Source organism: Ornithorhynchus anatinus, chromosome X2 (assembly GCF_004115215.2).
Source record: "Ornithorhynchus anatinus isolate Pmale09 chromosome X2, mOrnAna1.pri.v4, whole genome shotgun sequence".
Classification (NCBI taxonomy): Eukaryota; Metazoa; Chordata; class Mammalia; order Monotremata; family Ornithorhynchidae; genus Ornithorhynchus; species Ornithorhynchus anatinus.
The window spans coordinates 20,104,342-20,124,048 of NC_041750.1; the positions used below are offsets into that span (position 1 = coordinate 20,104,342).

Consider the following 19,707-nt stretch of genomic DNA (forward strand, 5'->3'; position numbering starts at 1 on the left):
TTCTCCATGGTTTGGCATCATGTCAAGTTGCCCTAAGAGACTATCCAACACTACCTTACACCCTCCACCCTAAAAATAAAAAGCTATTTCCAGGGAGCCATGGTTAAAAGTGTTTATTGACAGATGGTAAACTTGTTGACAGTTACTGGGTGGGGTGAATATCTAGTGCTTAGAGGGTACATACAAATCCAAGTACAAGGGTGAAGGAGAAAGGAAAGGGACTAGAGGAAATGAGGGCATAGTTGGGGAAGCCCTCTTGAAGGAAATGAGATCTAAAGGGAAACTTTGAAGGTGGGGAGAATAGTAGTCTGATGGATATGGAGGGGAGGGAGTACCAGGTCAGAGGGAGGATGTGGGGGTTGGCAGCGAGATAAAAATCAAGAAATAGCAAGTAGGTTCATGTTAGAGGACTGAAGTGTGTGGGCTGGCTATAGTAGAAAATTAGTGAGGTGAACTAGGAAAGGGCAAGTTGATTGAGTGCTTTAAAATTAATGCTAAAGAGATTCTGTGGTGGATTAATTCATTCAATCATATTAATTGAGTGCTTCCTGTGTGCACAGCACTGTACTAAGCATTTGGGAAAGTACACTACAGCAGTGGAGTATATTTCTAGAGCAGTGATGGGCAACCACTGGAGGTTTTTGAGGAGTGTGAAAATGTGGACTGAATGGGTTTTTTTTGTTTTTAGAAAAATGAACCAGGCAGCAGAGTGAAGAATGGACTGGAGTGGGGAGAGCTAGGAGGCAGGGAGGTCAGCAACGAGGCTGGTGTAGTAATTGAGGCAGGATATAGGATAAGTGCTTGGATTAATGTGGTAGCAGTTTGGATGTTGTGGAGGTTGAACCACCCGGATCTGGTGACAGATAGAATATATGGGTTGAATGAGAGATTTGGGTTGAATGAGAGAGATGAGTTGAGGATAATGTCTTGTGCTTGATACAGACCTGTTATTCACCCCACCCTCAGCCCCACACCACTTACATATCCATAATTTAATGTCTTTCACCTGCTCTAGACTGCAAGCTTGTTGTGGGCAGGGACTATGTCTACCAACTCTGTTATATTATACTCTCCCAAGCACTTAGTATGGTGCTGTGCACACAGTAAGTGATCAATAAATGTGACTGATTGATAGACATGATCCCTGCCCGTCAAATCAGATACTACTAGAAGAAGTAAGGCATGAAAATTAAGAGTATTTCTGCAAAAAGAACATGAGGTAGGAGCATTCTGGCAGGAGTTTCCCTTAAGGGAGAGATCAGTTAGTCCCCTCTGTCCAAGGTTTTTTAAAAAAATTCTACTGCCATCTTACGGCAAGAAGCAAAATAGAGACTGGACTAAGAACAAACCTGGCTCCTGATTTTACCAATCTCTAAGAACTATACAGTCTTGGGATAGCACCCAATAAAAATCACACAAATAGAAGTAGAGACTAAATTACAGACAGTTCATCCATTCTACTCCAAGTAAATTGGTTGGAGCTGAGATTTACAGGGGGAAATGACTTCCTTCTCAGAGAAGAGCTGTAAATCCATGCAGAGTGACATCTCACCAGTAACAGCTCAACAACTGATTCAAATTCCAAACCTACAAGCAGGATCTGTAATTTATTTTAATACCTGTCTCACCCTTTAGGCTGTAAGCTCCTTTTGGGCAGTCATCTTTCTACCAACTGTATTGTAAGTGTACCCTCCCAAGGACTTAGTATGGTGCTCTGCCCACAGAAAGTGCTCAGTGAATATCATTGATTAATAAAAATAATTGTAACTGTAATACCTGTTCAGCACTTACTATGTGCCAAGCACTGCATTGGGGTAGATACCAGATAATCAGGTCAGACACAGTCCCTGTCCCACATGAAACTCACAGTCTTATTAGGAGGGATAACAGGTATTGATTCCCCATTTTACAGATGAGGAAACTGAAGCTCAGATAAGTGGTTTGTCCAGGGTCCCAAAACAGGCAAGTGGTGGGAATGGAATTAGAACCAGGTTATCTGACTCCCAGGCCCATGATCTTTATGCTAGGCCTGAAATTGATAATTGTCTAGATATTCACTTTCCTGGAGGCATGGACTTGGACCTGATGACCCTTGAGGTCGCTTCTAGCTGATTCTATGTTAAATAAATAAACACTGAATTTCCTATGCATCTGGGCAATTCTATTCAGTATTATTTCTTCAGTAGATTGGCTGGCCTATTTAAGAGCCCATCCATCTGAAGCAATGTTGCATTTGAGAATTTGCATCTATTTAAAGATTTACCTCAGCAAAATAGCCTGGGTTGGTTATCTATCATACCCACACGAGCTTCCTCAGCCTTCCTCTTCGATCCTGGAACCCAGATGCATCCCACAGTGTTCCTCTCACTCCTGGCCCCACCTGGACAGAAGCTTTTGTACTCTCAGTGGCCAGCATCTCTCTCTCTCTCTCCTCTTAAATTCATATTTCATCTCCACCCCTCTGCTCACTTAAAAAAAAAAAGGTATTTGTTAAGCGCTTACTGTGTGCCAGGCACACTGTACTCAGCACTGGGTTAGATAAAAGTTAATCAGATTGGACACAGTCCTTGTCGCACATAGGGCTCATGGTCTTAATCCCCATTTTCAGATGAGGGAACTGAGGCCCAGGGAAGTAAAGTGACTTGCCCGAGGTCACACAGCAGCCAAGTGGCAAAGCCGGTATTAGAACCCAGGTCTTTCTGACTCGCAGGCCTGTGCTCTATCCACTCCTTACAGAGGAACTGAGAACTCAGGTGGGGAAACTGAGGTGGGGAAGACTGCTTGACTGCTACAGCCTCCTCGCTAACCTCCCTGCCTCCTGTCTCTTCCCCACTCCAGACCTAACTTCATACTGCAGCCTGGATCGTTTTTCTAAGAAAAGGGTCAGTCCACGCCTCCTCACTTTTCAAAACCTGCAGTGATTGCTCATCCACTTCTGCATCCAACAGAAACTCCTCACCATCTGCTTTTAGGCATTCACTCAACTCTCCCCCTCCTACCTTGCCTTACTGACCCATACCAACCTGGTTCGCTCCATACCAACCCAACCCGAATATTTCGCTCCTCTAAGGCCAGCCTACACTTCGTACGTGTCTTGTCTCTTTTGCCGCCTACCCCTCTCCCGAGTCCTCTCTCAGGGCTGGAGGTACCTCCCCCTTCATATCCGACAGACCACCACTCTCCCCACCTTCAAAGCCCCAGTAGAGTACGGCTTCTCCCAAGAAACGTCCCTTCCTTGACTCAGCCTTCACAGCCCCAATCCGCCCTCCCTTGGGCCTCACTTGATCAGGTGGCTCGGTACTCGGTGACCACTTGGCCATTCACCCCACCTCCAGCCCCACGGCACTTATGTATTTAGACGGTGAGCCCGTTTCGGGCGGGGATTGTCTCTATCGGTTGCCGAATTGTCCATTCCAAGCGTTTAGTCCAGTGCTCTGCACATGGTAAGTGCTAAATAAATACTATGGACTGAATGGATGAATGAATGTCCTTATAAGCTTCCGTTTCCCCTCTCTGAAATTCATTGTGATGTCTGCCTCCCCCTAAGCTTCTTGTGTGAGGGAGCATCTCTACCAACTCAAGTGCTTAGTATAGTGCGCTGCTCACAGTAAGCATAGGATGGACGATGAGGCTGACTGGCTGACTGGCTGCCTGCCTGCCTGACTGACTGACTGAGGGTCAGTGGAATTTCCAAGTAATGAGGCCGGGCAATTCCGTTGGGCCTGCAACGGCTCTTGGGTCCGGGCCCGTCTGGCCGCCGCGGCGGGCATTGGTCGCGGTCGCGGTGGGGTCCACGTCAGCCGGGCGGCGGGGATGGGGCGGGAATGGGGCGGGAATGGGGCGGGGCGGGGCAGGACTGGCCGGGCCGAAGCCGTCCCGATGGAGCGGAGGCTGCTTGGGGCCATGCTTGGGGCCGCCGCTCCCCGGGGCCGGAGCCGCGGCCTGCACGGCGGTCTCCCTCCCGCGCCCGCCGCCCCGCCCAGCCACACAGGTGCGTGTCCGCCAGGCCCGTCGGCAGTCACGCTCTCCCTGGCAATCCGCTTCCTCCTTTCCCCTCCCTTCAGATCCCTCTCCACTTCCTCCCTTCCCTCGGCTCCCCTTCCTTTCAGCTCCCTCTCCACCGTCCCCCTTCCTAGCTAACCCCCCCCTTCTCGTTTCCCTTAATAATAATGGTGGCCCTTGTTAATAATAATAATGATAATAATAATAAAGTTGGTATTTGTTAAGCGCCTACTATGTGCAGAGCACTGTTCTAAGCACTGGGATAAATACAGGGTAATCAGGTTGTCCCACGTGAGGCTCACCGTCTTCATCCCCATTTTACTGAGGAGGTAACTGAGGCCCAGCGAAGTTAAGTGACTTGCCCACAGTCACACAGCTGCCAAGTGGCAGAGCCGGGATTCGAACCCATGACCTCTGACTCCCAAGCCCGGGCTCTTTCCACTGAGCCATGCTGCTTCTCTTAAGCACTTACTAAGTGCCAGACACTGTACCAAGTGCTGGGGTGGATACAAGCAGATCGGGTTGATCACAGTCCCTATCCCACTTGGGGCTCCCAGTCCCCATCCCCATTTTACAGATAAGGGTAACCGAGGGACAGAGAAGTGCAGTGACTTGCCCAGGGTCACACAGCAGACAAGTGGCAGAGCTGGGATTAGACTCTCAGGCCAGTGACCTTCTGACTCTCAGGCCCGTGCTCTGTCCACTACGCCGTGCTGCTTTCCAGCTCCTGTTTCTGGAACTGTAGTGGAAAGCACATGGGACTCAAGTTGGGAGACATGGGTCCCATTCCCGGCCCCGCCATTTGCCTGCTCCATGACTTTGGGCGAGTCATCTAACACCTCTGTACTTCGGTTTCCTCATCTGTAAAATGGGAACAAGAGACCTGTTCTCCATCTCTCCTAGACTCTTAGCCTCATGTGGGACTGGGACTTTGTCCGATCTGATTATCCTGTATCTACCCTAGCAAGTACTAGGCACATAGAGCTTATTAAATCCTGTTCAAATTAATTCCTGCTGGGTGTTGGCACTAAAGCCCCAGCATAAGTAGTAGTAATAGTATTTATTAGGCATTTACTGTGTGCAGAGCACTGTTCTCTGGTCACTTCGAACGAAAATAGGTCCTAAACAATTAAAAAAACAAAAAACCTCTGTGTGGACTTCACAATGTGCTGTACTCTGTGGCCCAGTGAGATAGCGACTGTCAGGGATGAAGATGCAAGTGGCACCGTGCAAACCACGAGCACTAAAATCAATTCCTTCAAGCTGGGGCTTGATTCCGATGTGTCCGGACCAAAGCTTGTCTGTTGTTCCTGATGGGAGACTCCATCATTATTTAATCCAGTTTTGGGCATTTTAATGTCAGGAGGGTAGGTACTTATTAAAATATTGCCTCCATTTCTATCTGTGCACTTACTCCTTGGCACGTTTTGAAGGGCACTGCTGCCCAGCTAAACCGTGTTGTTCTCCTGTGCTGGAGAAGTTATATCTTCATGGTACTATGGATCCATGGTCCCCCACCCCCTCTTTTTAAAGGGTGCATTTCTCCTCTCACCAAAAGACTCTTTCAGTTTTCTGTTGGACAGGTTGGTGTAAAGATTAAATCACCACCAGTCATACTCTAGGTGTATAAGATTTAATGTCAGTTCTCATGTGTGATGATGTTAGAGTTCCTTCCGGATATTTCTGCCCATTATAAATGAAAGTTGGAAGTAGTATATTTGTTTTAAGCTCTTCCATTTTTCACTTGCCTTGTTAAAAAAAATCCCAATTCTATTAGCTGTGCTTTTTATTGGGGTTTTGACATATCATATTTTCAGGATAATAATAATAAGGGGATAAAGAAGAATCTAGACTTGTTATATACTGAACTTTCTGATTTCACTCTAAACTGCTCCTTTCTGTCCCATTCTCATCAGGGCAGATGTTTCAAATTTAGACTTGAAAACTGCATGGTAATAAAGTAATCTTGAATTGGTATGTTGGTTGGGTTTCATGTTTACAATTCATTTTGGAAAAAGAAAATATGCCTATTTGCATTATCCTCAGGGCCAAGAGACTAAATATCCATGCATTGCTGTACCATGTTATCTGTGCGTTAATGTTCAGTAGCAGATTCAGACATAATACTTTCTTTGATGTTCTTTGCATAAATTGCCAAAACAATTTGAATGTTTTTCAAGGTAAAAGGTGAGAAGTCTTCCCTGACAGCCCTCATTTCCTTTCCTCGCATTCCCTTCTTTGTCACTTTGCACTTGGATTTGCTCCCTTTATTCTCCCCTCTCTCAGCCCCACAGCACTTATGTCCATATCCATAATTTATTTATTTCTATTAATGTCTTTCTCCCCCTCTGCACTGTAAGTTTGTTGTGGGGCAGGAATGTGTCTACCAGCTCTGTTATATTGTTATATCATACTCTTCCAAGCGCTTAGTACAGTGCCCTGGACTCAGTAAGAGCTTAATAAATACAATCGATTGAGAGTTGAAGGAGCAGGAAGAGGAGGAACTGGAGATAAGCAGAGGAGATTTTAGGGAGATCACAGCTGATAGTTTCAATTTTCCCAATAAAGTAGGTGGCCAGGTCATTAGGGACAAGAGAGGGGGAAGGGGGGGCAGGGGATCTGAAGGAGTTAAATATCTGAAACAATTGTCAAGGGCAATGGGCATGAGTGCCCATAAAGATGGAGAAATAATTTTGTTGGCCAGTCTTTGCTATTGTTAACCTCCCACATGCAGACTATTGCCAAAGCCTCCCGGTTTTTCCTGCCCAACATCTTCTAGTTCTGCCCCTTTTTCTCCATCCAAGCTGCTGCCACCTTGGCACAACCTCTGGTCTTGCCTCAGCTAGACTACTGCATCAGCCTCCTGCCCCAGTCTCTCAGCCAATAGCCTCTCCCCACTCCAATCTATGCTACACGTTGCTTTTCCTCAAATCGTCTTCCTGAATCATCGCTCAGCCCACATCTCTCCTCTCCTCAAAATCCCCTGCTGGCTCCCTGTGTCTTTTTGCAAAAAGACAAACTTCTTGTTTGTGTCAAACCCAAACTTCTGACAGTCCGGTATATAACAGTAACTATGCAGTTTTTTAGGTGCATAATCTGTGGGAAGACCAGACAAATGGCCCAGTGCAGAAGTAACGCCTGCTGCATTTAATTTGGACTGAATGGAGGAAAGTCGTTAATTATTATTCATTCATTCATTCAATAGTATTTATTGAGCGCTTTCTATGTGCAGAGCACTGTACTAAGCGCTTGGAATGTACAAATCGGCAACAGAGACAGTCCCTGCCCTTTGACGGGCTTACAGTCTAATTGGGGGAGACAGACAGACTAGAACAATGGCAATAAATAGAGTCAAGGGGAAGAACATCTCATTAAAACAATAGCAAATAAATAGAATCAGGGTGATGTACATCTCATTAAACAAAATAAATAGGGTGATGAAGATATACAGTTGAGCGGACGAGTACAGTGCTGAGGGGATGGGACGGGAGAGGGAGAGGAGCAGAGGGAGAGGAGGGAGAAGAGGGTTTAGCTGCGGAGAGGTGAAGGCGGGGTAGAGGGTAGATGCATAGAATCCTCTCTGTAGCCAGAGCTCTTTTACTAACAAACCTGTTTCTATTGTCAGGAACAAAGCTTGCAAATTAAGGTGCTACTACCAATTAGCTGGTTGCTAAGACATCGTTGAAAGAAAAATGGAAGAAATAGGGCTACAAAGCTGCAGTGATTTTTCTCTTGATTTGAGAGTTACATGGGTAGGAAGATGATTTCTTGGGGGGTTAAGATTATCAAAGAAATCACCGTCAAATAGCTTTTATTTCAACTCTTGCATTGGAAGAATTGGAGGGTGGTCTTATGGCTGAGGAAAGAAATTTCTGAAGGATGGAGACAAATGGTTCATTTTGGGCAGCTAATTAGCAGCTAATTAGTGCTGGACTAATAGAACCCTCTGTGGCTTAATGGCCCCCGTAATTTTTCTGTGACCTTCAAAATGTTGGGCAAGTGACTTAATGGGAAGGCATTTAGATAATTGCTTGTAAAATTACTTCTTCAAAGTTTGCTCTTAGCAACCCACGGCAGGAGAGAAATTTGCACTTTCCAATAACAAGGCTGTGTCCCCAGAGCTGGCTCCAAGAGTGTGTAAACATCACATCAGCTTGAAAAACAAAGCAAACAAACAAAAAGCCCTTCAGCCTTTTCACGTCTTTAGCATTAGATATTTCCCGATTGTCTTTTAAATCATTTTACCCGGTCGGTCCTTTTGTTAACCTTCCCTCCTCATTCCTCCCCAACAGAGAACCAGAAGGTAGTGACTAAGGTCCAGGGAACCATCCTGACCATCGGAATCAACAGGCCTGAAGTCAGGAATGCTGTGAACCAGGAGACTGCTCAGCAGCTTCTGCAGGCCTTTACCGCCTTCGAAGAGAATAGCTCGCTCACCGTGGCAGTGCTCCATGGACTAGGTGAGATTCATTCATTCATTCAATAGTATTTATTGAGCGCTTACTATGTGCAGAGCACTGTACTAAGCGCTTGGGATGAACAAGTCGGCAACAGATAGAGACAGTCCCTGCCGTTTGACGGGCTTACAGTCTAATCGGGGGAGACGGACAGACAAGAACAATGGCACTAAACAGCGTCAAGGGGAAGAACATCTCATAAAAACAATGGCAACTAAATAGAATCAAGGCGATGTACAATTCATTAACAAAATAAATAGGGTAACGAAAATATATACAGTTGAGCGGACGGGTACAGTGCTGTGGGGATGGGAAGGGAGAGGTGGAGGAGCAGAGGGAAAAGGGGAAAATGAGGCTTTAGCTGCGGAGAGGTAAAGGGGGGATGGCAGAGGGAGTAGAGGGGGAAGAGGAGCTCAGTCTGGGAAGGCCTCTTGGAGGAGGTGATTTTTAAGTAAGGTTTTGAAGAGGGAAAGAGAATCAGTTTGGCGGAGGTGAGGAGGGAGGGCGTTCCAGGACCGCGGGAGGACGTGACCCAGGGGTCGACGGCGGGATAGGCGAGACCGAGGGACGGCGAGGAGGTGGGCGGCAGAGGAGCGGAGCGTGCGGGGTGGGCGGTAGAAAGAGAGAAGGGAGGAGAGGTAGGAAGGGGCAAGGTGATGGAGAGCCTTGAAGCCTAGAGTGAGGAGTTTTTGTTTGGAGCGGAGGTCGATAGGCAACCACTGGAGTTGTTTAAGAAGGGGAGTGACATGCCCAGATCGTTTCTGCAGGAAGATGAGCCGGGCAGCGGAGTGAAGAATAGACCGGAGCGGGGCGAGAGAGGAGGAAGGGAGGTCAGAGAGAAGGCTGACACAGTAGTCTAGCCGGGATATAACGAGAGCCCGTAATAGTAAGGTAGCCGTTTGGGTGGAGAGGAAAGGGCGGATCTTGGCGATATTGTAGAGGTGAAACCGGCAGGTCTTGGTAACGGATAGGATGTGTGGGGTGAACGAGAGGGACGAGTCAAGGATGACACCGAGATTGCGGGCCTGCGGGACGGGAAGGATGGTCGTGCCATCCACGGTGATGGAGAAGTCTGGGAGCGGACCGGGCTTGGGAGGGAAGATGAGGAGCTCAGTCTTGCTCATGTTGAGTTTTAGGTGGCGGGCCGACATCCAGGTGGAGACGTCCCGGAGGCAGGAGGAGATGCGAGCCTGAAGGGAGGGGGAGAGGACAGGGGCGGAGATGTAGATCTGCGTGTCATCTGCGTAGAGATGGTAGTCAAAGCCGTGAGAGCGGATGACTTCACCGAGGGAGTGAGTGTAAATGGAGAACAGAAGAGGGCCAAGAACTGACCCTTGAGGAACTCCAACAGTTAAAGGATGGGAGGGGGAGGAGGCTCCAGCGTAGGACAGAGAGGGCCAAGAACTGACCCTTGAGGAACTCCAACAGTTAAAGGATGGGAGGGGGAGGAGGCTCCAGCGTAGGAGACCGAGAATGATCGGCCAGAGAGGCAAGAGGAGAACCAGGAGAGGACAGAGTCCGTGAAGCCAAGGTGAGATAAGGTATGGAGGAGGAGGGGATGGTCGACAGTGTCAAAGGCAGCAGAGAGGTCAAGGAGGATCAGAATGGAGTAGGAGCCATTGGATTTGGCAAGAAGGAGGTCACGGGTGACCTTAGAGAGAGCAGTCTCGGTAGAGTGGAGGGGACGGAAGCCAGATTGGAGGGGGTCTAGGAGAGAATGGGAGTTAAGGAATTCTAGGCATCGATTGTAGACGACTCGTTCTAAGATTTTGGAAAGGAAGGGTAGTAGGGAGATAGGACGATAACTGGAGGGGGAAGTGGGGTCAAGAGTGGGTTTTTTTAGGATGGGGGAGACGTGGGCGTGTTTGAAGGCAGAGGGGAAGGAGCCCTTGGAGATCGAGTGGTTAAAAATAGAAGTTAAGGAAGGGAGGAGGGCAGGGGCGATGGTTTTAAGAAGGTGAGAGGGAATGGGGTCCGAGGCGCAGGTGGAGGGGGTGGCACTTGCGAGGAGGGAGGAGATCTCCTCTGAGGATACTGCAGGGAAGGATGGGAAAGTAGGGGAGGGGGTTGTTGGGGGGGAGGGGAGAGGCGGAGGGGTGACTTTGGGGAGCTCAGACCTGATCGTGTTGATTTTCGTGAGGAAATAGGTGGCCAGATCATTAGGGGTGAGAGATGGGGGAGGGGGAGGAACAGGGGGCCTAAGGAGAGAGTTAAAGGTCCGGAACAATCGGCGGGGGTGACGGGCATGGGTGTCGATGAGGGAGGAGAAGAAGCTTTGCCTGGCGGAGGAGAGGGCAGAGTTAAGGCAGGAAAGGATAAATTTGAAGTGTGTGAGGTCGGCTTGGTGCTTGGACTTTCGCCAGCAGCGCTCAGCAGCTCGAGCATAGGAGCGTAGGAGGCGGACGGAGGAGGTGATCCAGGGCTGTGGGTTAGTGGCGCGAGAGATGGATTGTCACTGTTTGGACCCACCTCTCTGTCGAGAGTAATCTTGTCTAATGTATAAGATAGTTAAGATGAGAGGCCCCAAGAACTAGCGAATCCCACATCAAGTTGGAATTAGTGCAGAAACGTGTGTTTGTCCGCCTCCTATCCAGGCCCAGTTCTGCCACTGACTTGCTGGGTGTCATTCCTCAAGCCCTGAATCCCTCTGCTTCTTGTTCTTGGTCACTGAGATGAGAGCTCTGCCTCTTTGAGGGCAGAGATCGTATTTATGATCTCTGTTGTAATAATAACTGTGGTATTTGTTAAGTGCTTACTATGTGCTAGGCAGTGTACTAAGCGCTGGGGTAGATACAAACGAATCGAGTTGGACACAGTCCCTGTCCCACATGTGGCTCACAGTCATTTTACAGATGAGGTAACTGAGCCATAGAGAAGCAAAGTAACCTGCCCAAGGTCACCCGGCAGACAAGGGGTGGATCTGGGATTAGAACCCAGGATCTTCTGATTCCCAGGCCTGGGCTCTATCCACTAGGCCATGTTGCTTCTCCTGTACCCTCCCAAACACTTAATGTAGTGCTGTGCACACACCAGGCACTGGGGGAATACCACTGAGATGTCAAGAAAGTAGAACCGACAGGATTCTTTGACAGAAGGGGTGGGTTCCCACATGGGGCTCATGATCTAGGTAAGTGAGAGAACAGGTATTGAGTCCCCATTTTGCAGATGAGGAAACTGAAGCACTGAGAGGCTAAGTGATTTGCCCAAGGTAAGTGGGAAAGTTAGGGTTGGAATCCAGGTCCTCATTGATTTTTTACCTGATAGTAAGGCACCTGGTCATAGACTGTTACAGAATGGTAGTGTCAGACAGTTGGTTTGTCCCTACTGGCCTGGTAGTTCATGTGAACTAAGATATTAGGTTAAAAAGAAAAGGCTACAATTCCTGAGTGGGCGACACTCCACAGCCGCTGACCACATATTGGAGGACTCTGCCTTCTTACTTCAACACAAACTCCTATACATAGCCCCTTTTCCTTCTTCCTCCCATCCGTAATTTACTTGATCATTAAGTGCTTACTATGAGCGAGGCACTTTACTAAGCACTCGGGGGGGGTGGGGAGGGAATACAAGCCGGTTGGGTTGGACACAGTTCCTGTCCCATGTGGGGCTCACAGCCTCAATCCCCATTTTACAGATGATGTAACTGAGGCCCAGAGAAGTGAAGTGACTTGCCCAAGATCACACAGAAGACAAATGGCAGAGCTGGGATTAGAACCCATAACCTTCTGACTCCCAGGCCCGTGCTTTATCCACTACACCATGCTGCTTCTGTCCACCAAAGCACATTCCTTTGGTTCTTAGCAGAATAGTTCAGTTCCCCCCAGGTTTTTGTTTCATCAGCAAATTCAATGGTGTTTGCAGAGAGCCTTGTTTATCTTTGAAAATGGGAATGCCTGAAAGAACTAAGTAAATACTGTTTATATGCTTGCAAATAGAAGAGTAGAGTTAATGATTCATATTAAAAAGAGAATTTAGGTCCATCTGAGCAGAAAAAAATCACCATCCTATATACAATAATTTGAAACCTTGTTTTTGTGTGAAAGTTTTGTTGTCCTAGAGTTAGGAATTTCATCGTTTTTGTTTGGTCTGTGTTAATGCCACTCTCTCATTTTCTGAAGAATGGCCCAAAATGCAGGCTGGCCCTACCTCCCGCAGGAATTTGTCAGTCTTTCCTCTACAGCCTGGTTGTACAGCAACTTTGAGAGATGCCCTGGCTCCAATCCATTCCCTGGCCTCAGGGGAAGGCTTGGGGGAATCATACGCCCATGGCACCATTTTTGAAAGCTGATCATATGGGGCAGCGAGGTAGTAAATGGAACTGAGTTAGCAGCAAGATTGGGCAGACACATTATAGGGGATCTTTAGAGGAAGGGGATCCCCAAAAGGCAGCCATCTCTGGGTAATTCTGTGTCCCAGGCCTGCATGGAGCCAAATAGATGCTCAATAAATTTAACTCCTACTACTCCTATTTCTGCTGCTGCTGCTGCTGCTGCTACTGCTACTACCACTGGTGCTCTCCTGAGCAGTTTATTCCAGTTCCACCTTGGCTGAGGCGAAATTCTGGTGGGTAGAAACAAAAGGCAGTGAGGTGATGGAGATGGCTGGCAGGGCAGGGGAGTATGTGTTTTCACGTCTTGATTGATGGATTGATTGGTATTTGTTAAGTGCTTCCTATGTGACTGGCACTGTACTGAGCGCTGGGGTAGATACAAGTTAATCGGGTCAGACACAGTCCCTGTCCCACATAGGACTCACAGTCTTCATCCCCATTTTACAGATGAGGTAACTGAGGCATAGGGAAGTCAAGTGGCTTGCCCAAGGTCAGACTCTGCCTAAAGGTCTTTCCTACCTTTATCTCCCCCATTGCCCCACACTCCCATCCCGTTCCCTGCGTTTTACCAGTCATTGGCCCCATCCCTCACAGTCAATTTCTTTACCTCTTGGAGGAGAATATATATGACAACTATCTTTTTTATACCTCTGAAACTGGCTTAATTTTGAAAATTGCAATCTTGCCTTTTACAGCCAGAATGGTGGTTCCATCTGCTCAACTGTATATAGGAGATGGCAAGCGATTTCTTTACTGGCACCCAGTTGAGGAGCAAAATACTCCTTGTGGGTTGCAATATTTTCATTTCCATCTTGGTGGTAATGCAGAGCCGTAAAGTCAACAGAAGCCCTTTGTTCTCTTTCCAGGGCAAAGAAGCAATGATACCATGACCTTGGGGAGCTCAGTTTTATTGAAGTGCTCTTGAAGCCAATGGCGAGCCTGGCAAGAGGAAATTCACTGTGACAAAACCCCAGGCGCAAATGACGGGGCGACTGACATATAGTCTGCTGCTCTGCCCCTTGAGGCTGGTTTGGACCCAGCCCTAGAATTGAGGGTGCAGACCCCAAGTTGTGCTCCAATGGGATCTTGGGTCACCCTTGAGGCCTTGAGACCAGGTGATAATTCTGGTATTTGTTTAAGCGCTTACTGTGTGCCAGGCACTGTACTAAGTGCTGGGGTGGATACAAGCAAATGACGGGGTGACTGACATTTTGTCTGCCGCTCTGCCCCGAGGCTGGTTTAGGTCCAGCCCTAGAATCGAGGGTGCAGACCTAACCACACCCCAAGTTGTGCTCCGCTGGGATCCTGGGTGGCCTCTGAGGCTATGAGACCAGATAATAATTCTTATATTTGTTTGTTAAGCACTTACTCTGTGCCAGGCACTGTACTAAGCGTTGGTGGATGCAAGAAAATCTGGTATTTATTGAGCATTAACTGGGGGCAGAGCACTGTACTAAGCACTTGGGAGAATACACCATAATTTGGTAGACACGATCCCTGCCCACAAGGAGTTTACAGTCTAGAGGGACTCCATTTTGTTCAGTAGGCGCTCGATAAATGCTTATTACTAGTACCGCTGTGGCTAGTTGGATAATCCTGGGGCCCAGTAGTAGTAGTAAAAGTATTTGTTAAAAGGCTTAACATGTGCAGAAAACTGTACTAAGCGCTTGGGAGAAACTATGCAGGGAATTAGATGTGGTCCTGGTCCCGCAGTAGTAGTAGTGATAATAGTACTGGTAGTAGTAAGAGTAGTAGAAGTAGTAGTGGTAGAAGTGGTACTAGTAGAGAGCTCACCTCCCCTACTGAGAGCTCACCTCCTCCAGGAGGCCTTCCCAGGCTGAGCCCCCCCTTTCCCTCTGCTCCCCCCCCAACCCTCTGTTCTTCCCCCTTCCCCTCCCCTCAGCACTGTGCTCATTTGTATATATTATTTATTACCCTATTTATTTTATTAATGAGGTGTATATCCCCTTGATTCTATTTATCTTGATGGTGTTGTCCTGTTTTTGTTTTCTTCTGTTTGGCTCTGCTGTCTGTCTCCCCCATTTAGACTGTGAGCCCGACATTGGGCAAGGATGGTCTCTATCTGTTGCCGAATTGTCCATTCCATAGCGCTTCATACAGTGCTTTGCACATAGTAAGCACTCAATAAATACAATTGAATGAGTAGTAGAAGTAGTAGTACTAGTAGTAAGAGTAGTAGAAGTAGTAGTACTAGTAGTAGTTAGAGTAGTAGAAGTAGGGAAGCAGCTCAGTGGAAAAGGCTCAGGCTTGGGAGTCAGAGGTCATGGGTTCAAATCCTGGCTCTGCCACTTGTCAGCTGTGTGACTTTGGGTAAGTCACTTCACCTCTCTGTGCCTCAGTGACCCCATTTGTAAAATGGGGATGAAGACTGTGAGCCCTATGTGGGACAAGCTGATCATCTTGTATCCTCCCCAGCACTTAGAACAGTGCTTTGCACTTAACAAATACCATCATTATTATTATTATTATTAAGTAGTAGTAATAGAAGTAGTAGCAGTAGAATAGTAGGGGTTCCACTGAACCTGGCCTAAGCCCCACTGGGTCGCCTTTATGCTGGGTACACTTGGGAAGAGCCAAGTGAAGAAGTAATACTTTCCCTCTCCCGCCAGGATCTTTCCCCAATAGATCGAAAACTCCTTGAGGGCAGAGGTCTTGTCTACTAACTCTCCCAAACACTTAGTACAGTGCTCTGCATATATAGTAAGTGCTCAATATATGTCACCGATTGATTGGGAGTAGCCCATGAAGAGAGCGTGGCCTAGTGGAAAGAGCCTGGGCATGGGAGTCAGAGAACCTGGGTTCTAATTCCCGCTGTGCACACAGTAAGCGTTCAATAAATACAGTCGGTTGGTTGATTAGTGTTCTAGGTTCAGCTTAAAATGCAAATCTTACATAGTAGTATATATACATACATATATATACATATACATATATACCTATATATAATATATACATAGTATAGTATATATATACACACATATATAGAGCTATGTATGTATATATATAAAAAATATAAAACCCGAAGACCCTATTCCTGACCAAATCTCTTAAGAAGAGTGCTTGAATATGAAAGCTAAAACTACAGCTTTCCGAGGTTCATGGCTGCCTGTTCTAATGTCTGTGGTTTTTTTTGCAGGAGGTAATTTCTGTGCTGGTTATGATTTGAAGGAGCTGGCCCACAATTCAACCACACTGAAATTGGAACAAGATGTCACTCGAGGTCCTGGTCCAATGGTAGGTACTTGGAAGCAGAACTGAACCGTGTGGGCCGATTCTAGACAGCTCAGTTAAAAATGCCAGGTTTCAAGGCTGGAGATCACACTTCCATCATGTTGCTGCATTTCAGGTGTCTCACATGATGGAGGAAGTGTGAGTTGTTGTGGGTGGCAGCATCAAAGAATTTTTCATAAAAGCAAGTGACAGATTTCTTTCAAGTAACCGACCCACAAAGCGGCAAAATGAGTTTTCCTGTTTGAAGCTAAGTAGAAACAAATGGGACTATTTCACCAAAAGAAAGAAGTGCAGTTGTGATGCTTCCCCTCCCAGAAATCTAGGAAATTATACATACTGAACCCTCTGTTTATAGAAATATGAGTTACATGATTGTGTGCTCCAAGGTCAGAAGTAGTTCAAATGAGAATTTACTGCTGCTAGGCAGAAATTATATTTACATAGAGGCCTGCTGTTAACCTCTTATTAAAAACGCCTAGAACATTTTCCTTTGAGATGAGTAGGGAAACAGCCCAGTCATTATGAGGCCAGAAGTAATAATAATAATAATGTTGGTATTTGTTAAGTGCTTAGTATGTGCAGAGCACTGTTCTAAGCACTGGGGTAGATACAGGGTCATCAGGTTGTCCCACGTGAGGTTCACAGTCTTCATCCCCATTTTACAGATGAGGGAACTGAGGCCCAGAGAAGTGAAGTGACTTGCCCACAGTCACACAACTGACAAGTGGCAGAGCTGGGATTTGAACCGATGACCTCTGACTCCCAAGCCTGGGCTCTTTCCACTGAGCCACGCTGCTTCTGCATATGCCTACAAACTTAGTCTCCCCCTCTAGACTGTCAGCTCATTGCGGGCAAGGAATGGGTCTCTCCCAAGTGCTTTAGTACAGTCCTCTACACACAGTAAGCATTCAGTAAATACGATTGATTGATTAGGGAATGGGTAAATGAAGATCATCTTCCCAAATGTCTTCAATTCCTTGTTTGGGATTTGCTAAGATCTCTGAACATCAGTTCTCAAAAGTCTTTTGAGACTGTATTACTCCGTTCTCTCTCTGCCCCTACTCTACAAAATGGGCTATTACATAAACACCTTCATCGCTGGTGTATGGTATTTTTACTCAATAAACCCTTAAGGTAGTGACAGTATGTATGGAGCATTCACTTTGTGCAGAGCACTGTATTAAGCCCTGGGAATGAGTAAAAGTAATAATGGTATTTCGTAGGCACATACTCTGTGTCATTCATTCATTCATTGGGGCAGGGATTGTCTCTATCTGTTGCCGAATTGTACATTCCAAGAGCTTAGTACAGTGCTCTGCACATAGTAAGCGCTCAATAAATATTGAATGAATCATATTTATTGAGCACTTACTGTGTGCAGTGCATTGTACTAAGCGCTTGGGAGAATACAGAATAACAATAAACAGACACATCAAACATGGTACTAAGCGTTGGGTAGATATGAGATAATCAAGTTGGACACAGTCCCTGTCCCACATGGGGCTCCCAGTCTAAGTTGGAGGGAGATGGAATCACCATTTTGCAGATAAGGAAACTGAGGCACAGAGAAGTTAAATGACTTATTCTGCGACATACGGCAGGCACGTGGCCGAGCTGAGATGCAAGAGGAATATTCAAGTGGTGGTGACATGCAATGGAGTTGAGCAGGCACTGAGCACTGTTAGAATAGCATCTGGAGCAGGAAGGACCAGTGAGGGTCCTTTGCTCATCTCTCCTACTCTGAATTTCTCCTCTTGTCTGCTGTGTGACCTTGGGCAAGTCACTTTACTTCTTTGTGCCTCATTTACCTCAACTGTAAAATGTGGATTAATGGGACTGTGTCCAATGTGATTACCTGTATCTATCCCAGCTCTTAGAACAGTGCCTGGCACATAGTAAGTGCTTAACAAATACCATTAAAAAAAAAAAATCATAAGATGGGGGAATCCCCTTCTCCTTGTCATCACCTTGGGCCACAGGTCAGCAGTTGTTTTGGGTAAGGAGCAGGGTTTCGATCAGAGGGCAGAAAGAGTGAGACCCTGGGGGTTTGTCCGAGAGCATCTTGGTTGTGGAGGCCACGAAGCAGCTTTCACAGAAGGGGTCTCCCTCACTCCTGTCCCCTGAAGCTAGCTGATCCAGGAGAAAATCAGGTAGCTGGTGTCAAGTCAGTGACTGTGCTCTTTGACTTTGTGCTTTTATTTAAAGAAATATAATAATAATAATCATAATGGTATTTGTTAAGACTTACTATGTCCCAGGCACTGTTCTAAGGGCCAGGGTGGATACAGGTAAATCGGTTTGGATACAGTCCCTGTCTCACATGGGGCTCACAGTCTCAATCCCATTTTACAGATGAGGTAACTGAGGCATACAGAATTGAAGTGACTTGCCCAAGGTCATTCAACAGACAAGCGGCAGAGCTGGGATAATATAATAATAATAATAAAAAATAATGTTGGTATTTGTTAAGCGCTTACTATGTGCAGAGTACTGTTCTAAGCGCTGGGGTAGATACAGGGTAATGAGGTTGTCCCATGTGAGGCTCACAGTTAATCTCCATTTTACAGATGAGATAACTGAGGCACAGAGAAGTTAAGTTACTTGCCCACAGTCACACAGCTGACAAGTGGCAGAGTCGGGATCTATATCTCTATCTATCTATATCTATGTTGTATAACATATGAGAGACAAATGGAACTCCGAAGCTTTCTAAATACTTCAACTTCTTCCCGTCTAGAAATGCCATCCATTTCCTAACAGGAGTTATATAATCCAATAATCTCTATGTGGTGAAATGCAATATTCTGAATTTTCCTTTTAAAACAGTCTTTTTGAAACTGAATCTTTGCCCTTTTGGTACCCTTGCCTCCGTAGGATAGGCAGTAAATAAATAAGATCATTAGTTGGGCATTGGCAGTAATTTAATTTGCACCTGAAAGGTTCTCAAATATAAAATTTAGAAAATGCACTTTGAGATTGGGCTACAGATGGCTAAGGAATTTGGGGCCTCTCCACCTCCAATCCCCAGTCTTCTTTGCTCCAAAAATGTCCATATACCCTTCCTACTCATTGCATTCTGTCTAAAATGAGGACAGCTCAAACACCGGATATTATCTTTTCCAAACAGAAGGCTGCACTCTCCACAAGAAATTTAAGCTTGCCCACCTCCTTATTACATTGAGAGTGCTCTCTTTCTAGGCTCCCACATCGGCACACACTTCTGAAACTCTTGTTCAGAACATTCCCAGGGACAAAGGAGAGCAACCCTAAGCAATATTTAACTTATGTAGGATGCAAGCCAGTGGAAGAAGTGAAATTTTAAATTATAGCTGAGGCTCCGCATATGACCTGTTCCACTCCGCCCAAGTCTTGGCTAGAGTTCTGAGAGCAATATGGCCTGTCCCACCCCAGTCTGTGGTGTCCTGTTTGAACTGAGAGGGGATCAGAGAAAAGATGGGGTGTCAGTTTTTAAAAGGAGAGAATCATGTCTTCAGATTAAATGCCTCTTAAATTATGGACTGAAATGAAATTGTGTCCTGCTAAAATGTGCTGCTGATTGCATTTTCCTTCAGTGTCTAGAGCCCAGTGCTTGAAGCCTGAAAGGGAAATTAATTAAAAGCAAAATTAGAGGAAAGTATGGATTTGTGAGCAAATGTCCTCAATTTA

At 46.4% G+C, this 19,707-nt stretch overlaps 1 protein-coding gene across 1 annotated transcript in view; it reads left to right on the top strand.

Annotated features, from left to right (window-relative positions):
* The first annotated feature begins 3,828 nt into the window (after positions 1-3,828).
* The window catches only part of LOC100091303 (mevalonyl-coenzyme A hydratase sidH-like), a 30,192-nt gene continuing 14,313 nt past the window's right edge, over positions 3,829-19,707 (top strand). Inside the window, exons 1-3 of the mRNA XM_029053063.2 lie at positions 3,829-3,991; positions 8,295-8,462; positions 15,947-16,044. Coding sequence (XP_028908896.1) covers positions 3,880-3,991; positions 8,295-8,462; positions 15,947-16,044 — 378 coding nt within the window. The 5' untranslated portion in view covers positions 3,829-3,879. The remainder of the gene's footprint in view (positions 3,992-8,294; positions 8,463-15,946; positions 16,045-19,707) is intronic.